This window comes from Apostichopus japonicus, chromosome 9, assembly GCF_037975245.1.
Source record: "Apostichopus japonicus isolate 1M-3 chromosome 9, ASM3797524v1, whole genome shotgun sequence".
Taxonomy (NCBI): Eukaryota; Metazoa; Echinodermata; class Holothuroidea; order Aspidochirotida; family Stichopodidae; genus Apostichopus; species Apostichopus japonicus.
This window is the reverse complement of record NC_092569.1, coordinates 35,575,352-35,585,241: the sequence shown is the minus strand read 5'-3', so window position 1 is coordinate 35,585,241 and position 9,890 is coordinate 35,575,352. Positions and strand designations below refer to the sequence as shown.

Genomic DNA, 9,890 nt, shown 5'->3' with positions numbered 1-9,890 from the left:
GGGAAGTCTTCCATAAAGCTTAAAAAGCTTAACAAAGTGGATGACTCCCTAAAGAAAAAAAATAATTAATAAATACAAATTGAATGTTTGTTACATAATGTACAGAAACTGCTGAAGTAAATAACTCATTTACATAATTTAATATGATGATATCAATTCTTTTTTTTAAACATTTCTTAAATGAATTCTTTGTAGCCTTAGATTTAACGATATTGCTTAATGAGTTCCATAACTTAGTTGCACGGTTGCGAAAGCTGCGTGTACCTAATTTCGTATGATATAAGTTGCAATGAGCATTTTGTCTATTTCGGGTATTATAATTGTATAATTCTACTTTAATTGTATAGAAATTATGAAAGGAACCCGGAAGTAGCCCATGCCATGCTTTATACGTAAATACAGCAAGTTGTAGCCTTATAATATCATTTAATTTCAGCAGGTTTTGACCTTTAAACAATGGACTAGTATGCTGACGAAATGCAGCATGTGTTATGTTACGTATTGCGCCTTTTTGTAGTTTATTGAGACGGTCAAGACAAGTTATGTTAGCACCAGACCAAATAATAGAACAGTAGGACAGATGAGGTAGAATGAGCGTATTATAAATCATTCTTAGAATGTGTGTCGGTAGGAAATGTTTTATTTTAGCGAGTATACCAATGTTCCTTGCGACCTTAGAACAGATTGCTGAAATATGTTGTTGCCAACTTAGTTTTGAATCAATATATACACCTAAAAATGTTATGTAGTCAACATTGTTAATGGTGTACAATTCATATTAATGTTGTGAACTTGAGGAGGGTTGTTGGAGGAATTAAAAACAGTGTAGTGTGTCTTGTTGACATTAACAGAAAGCTTGTTTGACCGAAACCAGTTACTAAACTTTTCTAGTTCATTAGAATGCAACATATGTAATGCAACATATGCAACATATGCATGTAATGCAACATATTGCGAAGAATACGTGTTATGAGCGGTAATTTGACTATTGGAGTTATTCTGATAGAGAAATAAAACTAAACTATCAAATGTATAAGAAAAAGGTTATTGTATATGTAAAGTATTGTTATTAAATACAGAATTTTACCGTTTACACAAAAAATCACGTGATTGAAGTTCAGCGTTATTGTAAAGTGTAGTTTTCGCCAAAAACGAGAACTAAAACGAAAAATGTTCTTGATCGAAAAGTATTGATGTCGTTTCGTATACAGTATGAAATGTAATTCTATAGAATTATACGCAGAGACACAATATTGAATATATATATATATATATATATATATATATATATATATATATATATATATATATATATATATATATATATATGTATATATATATATATATATATATATATATATATATATATATATGTATATATATATATATATATATATATTGTTAATTCAATAAAGACCAATTTCTTTTAAAGTGAAATAATTTATGATTTATTCATTCTTAAATGTATAAATTTTGCATCGTGATCACACTTCTTCCCTTTGACCCCTCCCTGACCGATTGCCTATAAAGAGTGGTTATTCTGTGTTAAATTTTCAGATTCAAAGCGCCAGGGGTGCACTCTTTACAATCATTACACTTGGGTAATACGCCCTTAATGACAGTTATTTAAAGCCAATTTATACGCTTTAACACACCAATAGATTCACTGTGGTCGAGTGGTGCGGACTTTGGTTCGTGACACAAAGATCCGGGGTTCGATTCCTACCTTCGCCTGATGAGTCCCGAAGGGACGAAACAGGTCGTGAAGTGGAATTTTTCTGGTGTGTTATTCTTTATTGATTTACTACATATCTGTCATACCACTTGCTACACAAAGCCAATATATACGTTTTAACACACCAATAGATTCACTGTGGTCGAGTGGTACGGACTTTGGTTCGTGACACAAAGATCCGGGGTTCGATTCCTACCTTCGCCTGATGAGTCCCAAAAGGACGAAACCGGTCGTAAAGTGGAATTTGTCTGGTGTGTTATTCTTTATGGATTTACTATATATCTGTCATACCAATTGCTATATATATATATATATATATATATATATATATATATATACATATATATATATATATATATATATATATACATATATATATATATATATATATATATATCTATATCTATATCTATATCTATATATATATATATGTGTATATATATATATATATATATATATATATATATATATATATATATATATATATATATATATATATATATATATATACGACAACAGTCGTGTATGTAACTTAATTTCTTCCTAGCACGGTTGTGCGGTTTGTTGCTATGGCTACAGGCATGAAACTCGAGTGACAACATGCTGTAGGTTACCGTATAAGTATACTATGTAATGTACTTGTTCTACTTCCATGTATTGAACACTTTTGTAGCAGGAAGTGAACATCTGAATATTTGTGTATGTGTGTGGTGTGATGAGTGTCAAATCAAAATGATGAAAGCAGAAAACCCGAAAAAGAAGGACACGGATTAATTTATGTGTAAATATCTAACAAAGAGTAAAATTATATTGAACCTCTTTTTCAACAACAACAAATATTTCAATAACAAACTTCATTGTCATCCAAAGATTGTTAAAGTTCTTTATTTACAAATGTAAGTCTTACACACTGTTTGACTAAACTTGTTATTAGTAAATTAATATTTCTGAATTCTAACACATCATACTTTAGCATTAATGTTAATTACCTATAAAGCCTCATGTTCTTCTACAGCTGATACCTTGTAAATATGTTGTTGACCGAGCTAGCAAATTTAACGAACTTGTGACATTGAAAGTATCGCACAATCCAGCTTTCCATTACGGCACTTTACCTTATTTTGCACATTTCCTTGAATCTCCTCAAGCAAATAGTGAACAGGTGCTACACATAAATTTAGTATGCTAATAAGTCAGTCTATTAACGATGACACGCTAATCCAAAAAATACTTTCTTAATAAAACTAGTATGTTGAGGTCCAAATAAAATAACATAGAATAACAAAGCTATGTGATGGCAAAACCTTTTCGTTTGATATTTGCGAGGATCCCATCACAGTGAAGGTAATCTGCTTCATATAAGAATTATAATCTGTATTACGAGGTGAAAGTGAAAGTGGTTCCTATTACAATTTCGCAAATTGTTTCCTTACATATGACTTCTGATACCAAAAATGTGTCCGTGCAACACAATCGATAAATTCACTATTATATTCCTCATCTTGTGAATAGGAGGGTGTAGTATCTTTATCAACTACAAGTTTAAATTTGAATATCATAATCTGCTGGTTTGGGAAAATTGAACAAACAACCCTCATTCCCCTGTCATGATGTGGTCTTATAGTAACGAAACTTGAGTAATAAGACTCACACTTCAGTTCTTCATAATCTTAGCTTCTAGTGTTTTAATAATATGACCTGATTATCAAGTTCATTGCATGTTCTGAGGGCCGAAACGTCACAAAGTATTTTTTTTTAAATCTGTGGGTATCACGATTTCACAGAAGAAATGGTCGTGAATATCTGTAAGTAGAGCCTCACAACGGCTTAATTTTCATATCCACTGCTACAACAGAACAGTTGTAATCGAGAGTATTCCTTTGAAACAAACATATTCCTGTATCCCAAGGGCCACCGTAGATTCCATTTAACGTAATAGCAAAACAACCATTGAACCACCAGCCGCCGGGATGGAATTCACTAACAGCACAATTTTGAAGAACTAAGTCATTGTCCTGATCGTAGGTAGAAAATTTCATATCTCGATGGTAATCCATGTAGTCATAATCTGTTTAATATAAAAAGAGAGTTTTTATATTAAGCTTCTTTAAAATTTCATGAGAAGACTTTTTACAAACTTATCCATTTCTTTTTACAGTTATTGTTACAGGCTAACTGAAAAAACACAGATATGTCATATACTTTTCGGATGCAGTCTAAAGGCTTCCTGTAGCCTAAACAAGCATGAAACCTCAACTAAGCATTGTGTACCTTTCGATTTTAGTTGAAGTATCCCAAGAACTTCGTTAGCATTTCCATATGAGTAATTCCCCTTCGCACGCTTTCAAGAGTTTTAAGAGGTCTTGACAAATATGCTATGGCATTAAGAACAATCAACTACACATTTTACATTCAGTCAACAAAACCAGACTAAATTGAACTTGTCAGAGGCATGTGATATTCGCGGAAAAATACGTACCAAAGCTCCCTGTGTAACTTCCAAGCCTTATCTCGTATTTTGTTGCCTCGGAGCTAATTCTAAAAAGATTGTAATGAAGATATTCACTGGCATCATTGGTGGTGTTGAACCAAATTTCAATTCTGAGTTGATGATCTCTCCCAGCTGATATGACATGTATTTTCTCATTTCCAAGCCAGAAACTAGAATTGAGATCGCCAAATCCATCTCTTTAGGTTATCCAATCATTGAAAAATGACACAGAAGCATCAACTCGCCTCTGAAACAGCTGTATAAAAAAATTAACCGCTAGTTTTAGAACGATACACAAGTTGAATATGTACAGTTTAACTGAAGGTGACAAGAGTTGCCTCTGGAAGAGATCTCATAATTGCTGAAATGAGTTTATGCGACGACGAAAGAATTGGGAAGACTTCATGATAATTGAGAAAATACTGAAGTTGCTACTATTATGCAATTAGTTTATTCTATAAACTGTGCTTTCTTGTCTGCTTCCCATATGAACGTTACCTATATGATGGCATATCTCATGTAACCTACAAGGTTTGCAGAAGTTACTCAAGTGACGAACGTTTGGTATCGCTGGTCGAAATTTGACCCAAAGCGTAATATAAAGGGACCTATGCCGTCATTTAGTGAAGAATTTTGTTTGTAAAATGAGCGGCTAGCAGTAGCTTTGGGAACAATCTAAGATGTTAGTTAAAGATCGAAATATATAGATTAAGTGGAATATAATCAACATTAACGTCTTGTTTGCATGATCACAGGGTAATAGCAACTCCACGGTTTGATTCGTAAGAGGACAGGAACCTAACAGCGTGCAGCCACGTATACTGAAAATGTGTTCCAGCAATAGTGTTACAGACGTATGGGATAATATTAATAATATAAAAGAAAAAGCATCTGCAAAAGAACATTTACGAGTTATGCGAAATGTGAAATGACAAGTGTCTTGGTTTCGTGAAGAAAACTTACCATCCAACCACCTTTGCAATAAACTTGGAATGGTTCATGTGCCCAAGAAGGCGGATGTATCGAATAAATGCCTTCTTTGGTGGATAAACCATTATAAACATCCTGACAGTTTGTGATTACTTGACAAGTCGTACCATTTCCCCAGTAGCCCTCTTTACACTCGCAAGATGAACTTTGACCTTGTTTCTAGCATGTTGCATTATGACTGCAGGAGTATTCTTTACAGTGGAGAACATCATTTTCACATGTGCAACGTCTTGTGCAGTTTAAGTTAACATGCGATGATCCGTTCTGTGCAGAAATGTTAACAATTACAAGCAATGGGAAGATAAAGCTGTGCTGAAACGGGATTTTTTCAACGGCTGATATTGAATAATACGTCAGCGAAAAAAAATGTAATTTCATATTAATTGTCTTTTTTAATCTAAATGAAATTGTAAAATCTTTTCTGGTTTACCAAACGTTGGGACTGTCACACAAAACATATTTGTAATTTTATTGCATCTCCTATATAAGTTAATTTTTCTGACCCTTCTAAAACTATCATAATAGTGAACTCCAAATGTGAACATGAATCTCCCTTTCTTATATCTATATAGCAAAAGGTTAACGGGAACTTCTTCAACGCAATCTGTACAGCTACATGAACAAAACATGTGCTTGCTATTTTATTTGTTGGTAGTGATGATATTTAAGCTCTCAAACACATCTTCGTAGTTAAGGAAGTCTTGACATATCAGGATAAAATCACAACTGTCGAGTTGTGTGAAAATACCGAAATGACTCCTGTGGGCGAATGGTAACACCCGCATTCTTCCAACGGTATGCATGCTCCATCTCTGATTTGGAATCCATCTGGACAGACGCACGTATAACCCGGTTCATCATTACAGCTCTTAAAACACCCATGGAGTCCTTCGGGATCATCGCACGTAGTTTGGCATGAACAGTTCATCCATATCATGTTGGTAGGACAGGATTCTGAAGTATAATGAAATTTTCAAGTCGGCAGTCGCAGTAATTGCTCTTAACCATAGATTCAACAACGTGACGGTTCTTTCAAATGCTCACCGTGCAAAATGTGTACAAAATTTGAAATTCCGAATAGAGCTTTTCAGTCCTAGAAGAAGTTTCTATTATACTGTACGAACTATTGTAAGTATCAGTATGAGAGTTCATGTAATTAGCAACAATCTGACATCTTTACTTGTAGTTTCACCACCTTAATTTGATTTTTGAATGGGTTTCTGACATGTGTTAGTTCATTCAAATCGATGGTACTTCAATACATTTCAAAGAAAACGTATTATCAGCGGTAATGGGTGAGGCTATTGGATGTGGCTATTGATTGGGACATGAATTTAAGATATCAAATGTGTTAACATGTTTGTGTTCAATCAATAATTTTGAATTACCGTTCCACATCATATATATGTATAATAACAATAATAATTGTAGGCTTAATAGTAAAAAGTTTCATATCACCTTTTGTAAGCATCCGTGTTGTTGATAACTCAACTGTACTTGTAGTTGCTGCCGTTGACGTTAAAACGGTTGAAGTAAATAATCGCATTTCATCCGTAGAGGGCATTGGGGGCATCGATGTTGACTTGATTCCACTCAGTGTTGTTTCCTGTTTAATTCTCTCACCTGTAAACGGAAATGATCAGCATCAATTTGCGTTTTTCAATCGTTTTCAATACATTTTAACCCTTTAAAACCATCTAAGCTAAGATAAACCTGTATAAACTTGTTTACTTTGAAAAAGTGTATACAGACTAAAGACCTTATACTGTGGTCTGTTAATTGCTCAGGCGAACATTCATAATGTATCAGCTTGTGAAGGTGCATGTGAACCAAAGTTTCAGAAAGAGCTGCTGTAGATTGAATTGATGTTGATATTATCATTTAAACATTAAAGAACTAGAGAAAACATATAGAGAAAACGAAGCTACATTAAGCCATCACGTTATCTGTTGAGACCTTTTGTGTTGTCGAAAAGTCGTTTTTGTTGATGGTTGTTATTGTATCGGTTGGCTAAAGCAATGCAATTTCAACTGTTTAGTTCATAGTTGTAATTAGTAATTTACTTGGTGTTGTTGCTATTTAATTGATTGAATCTAAAGACTGAATGATAAAATATCACATTTGTTGATATTTCCAATGATAACACTAAGTATTAAGTGGAGCGGTAGTAAACGTTTGGTCCCGTAATATCTACAAAATATACAAATGATTGGACGTGAGCATACTTTTGTAAAATAAGTACAACAAACAACGTTCTTAATTTGTAATTAATTCAAACAACGTTAAATCAAATACTTGTTGACGTTCACCTTGTCAAATGGTAAGTATCAATCTGTTTTACGACTGAGTCAAATACTGAAAAAACATACCATATGTTATCACGTTACCTGTTGTACGCATCCCAGTTGTTGACAACAAATTCTCGGATCGTGTTGTTATTTCATCAGTTGACGGTAATATTCGCATTCCAACTGCTGATTGCGCCGCAGTTGCTGTTCGGCCACTCAATTGCGTTCCCAACGTACCTTTTGTCGTTCTTGACGTTTCAAAGGTTGACGTAAATGATCGCATTTTATCCGTAGAGTGCATCCTTGTTGGTTTGATTATACCCATTGTTGTTTCCGGTTTAACTGTCTCATCTGTAAACGGTGGTGATTAGTGCCAGGTGTCAGTAGGCATTCAGTCAGAGATACAATATGAGATATGCTTGCCTAGAAATATTCGAATGAATGTTCCGAAAGCAAATTGCAAAGGCCTAATACTAACCAGCTTGTGTTGATATTACCACCATGAGTTATGTCATGAGTAAGGTAGTGTACTGTACTAGTGTTTTGGATTCATTATTTGTAGTTGTAAAATAATAAAATCATTATAATTAATGTTGTCGTGACTTTTAGTGTTCCATACATGCAATTATTATATGAAACCTAAATACAATGAAATCATGTCAAGAATTTCGTTTGACTCATTACCATTTCTTTATGATAACGATAAACAAAAACATATATTGTTTTCCATCATTATTCATCCCAAAATTGCATGCAGGACATAAGGATGAAATAAATATTTTGTTTTAAAGGAATTAGGTATAATTAATATATTACTTAATTTAAGTATTCGAATACAATATTTCTGATACACAACTCAACAACGAGAACGTTTATCAGATATATATATATATATATATATATATATATATATATATATATATATATATATATATATATATATATATATATATATATATATATATATATATATATATATATATATATACAACGCTATAGGGAAGAAAATAACAATTATTATTCATATTTGTCTTGCAGATATTGAAGGTCAAGTAAGCTTTATGTCAGTGCATTTGTATAAAGAGACAGATCAGAGAACATCCTATGCACACACAAAAATCAGTGCTGCGTTTGAACCGAAAATAAGCATATACATACATTTCATTCTTAGTTGATATCGTGTTGTCTTTTCTTTCATTTTCGTTTGGGTCATGACCGAAAGTGTTGTATGTCAAATAGAGAGACTGGGTAAACTGTATCATCACTCTAACTTTGAATGAATTAACAAAGCGTTTACTATGATTAAGTTTCTCCAGGATTCTCTATAAATTCACCAAACAGTTCATAAGAGTTGTTATTATGATGAAAATGTCATATACGTTTGAATTTCATATGTAAATGAAGATGAAATCATTGTTTCTTAGTATTGAAAAGAGGCATTTGTTACTCCGATGCATTTATTAGTTCTTAGATTACTTAAATTGCAACTTGTTACTTACCGGTACTCGGTATTAGCTCCATTTGATCGCTACAGTTACCAACACAAGCCATACCGGCATCTTTATATGAGTGTGGTTTTGTGCACTTGAAAAACGCTGAAACCAGAAGAACCGTTATTTAATAGAGTAACATCAAAGCAGTGGCATTACGAATATTTGCAACTAGTATAATAACTGAGCCACAATGTCAAAGTAATGAGATGAATAGTTAGAACTACTTTCAGTTATTCTACTTACCAACGCTTTCCACCATCGTAGAATGAATACAAATACCAAGAAGGAAACAATGGATGATAGACGAAAACTTAATTTCATTCATCTTTCCTCAATGTTTAGTCCAACGTATTTATACAGTAATATATTTTCTGGATAACTCCTTGTTAATTTCATCAAAGTACTAAGTAACTTTTAACATCTTCGTGTGGCTACACATACATATCGTCTGAAGGAACAACTCACATAGTTAACGTTCAGCGTTATTGTTTAGAGTCGATTCGCCAAAAACGAGAACGAAAATGAAAAGCGTTATTGATTGAAAGGAAATGATGTCCTTTTTCGTATACAGAATGGGGTCTTCTTCTATAGAACTATGAGCACAGACACAATATCAACAATCTCTTTATAATATAAAATCAATAAAGAGACCTATTTCTTTTCAATTGAAATAATTTGTTATTTATTAAATTTTAATCAAGAGCCAATACACTAGAGCACCAGGTAACTGTCACTCAAACCATATCCCCTTGTGGATATTTTTATTAGACATAGAGCAGTGAAGTTTCGCGTGGTTCGTTCTTTCTGTTTTAGTGACTCTGTCCTTGCCTCATTCCACTGGGCGTTTGACAGCCATTTTACTTTTTATTCAATATTTGATGATATCAACAATT

General features: G+C 33.1%; 2 protein-coding genes across 2 annotated transcripts; both read right to left on the bottom strand.

The window, feature by feature from the left end:
- Positions 1-2,207: 2,207 nt before the first annotated feature.
- LOC139973687 (uncharacterized) lies at positions 2,208-9,496 on the bottom strand. Its single transcript, XM_071980526.1, has 8 exons — positions 9,241-9,496; positions 9,004-9,099; positions 7,604-7,855; positions 6,675-6,839; positions 5,965-6,170; positions 5,190-5,480; positions 4,215-4,482; positions 2,208-3,803 (listed from the first exon to the last, which is right to left on the bottom strand). The coding sequence occupies exons 1-6, from the start codon at positions 9,320-9,322 to the stop codon at positions 5,376-5,378; spliced, it is 906 nt and encodes a 301-aa protein (XP_071836627.1). The 5' UTR covers positions 9,323-9,496; the 3' UTR covers positions 2,208-3,803; positions 4,215-4,482; positions 5,190-5,375.
- On the bottom strand, positions 3,553-5,281 carry LOC139972968 (fibrinogen-like protein A). Its single transcript, XM_071979286.1, has 3 exons — positions 5,190-5,281; positions 4,215-4,396; positions 3,553-3,803 (listed from the first exon to the last, which is right to left on the bottom strand). Exons 1-3 carry the CDS (start codon positions 5,279-5,281, stop codon positions 3,553-3,555), a joined length of 525 nt encoding a protein of 174 aa, XP_071835387.1.
- Positions 9,497-9,890: the final 394 nt, after the last annotated feature.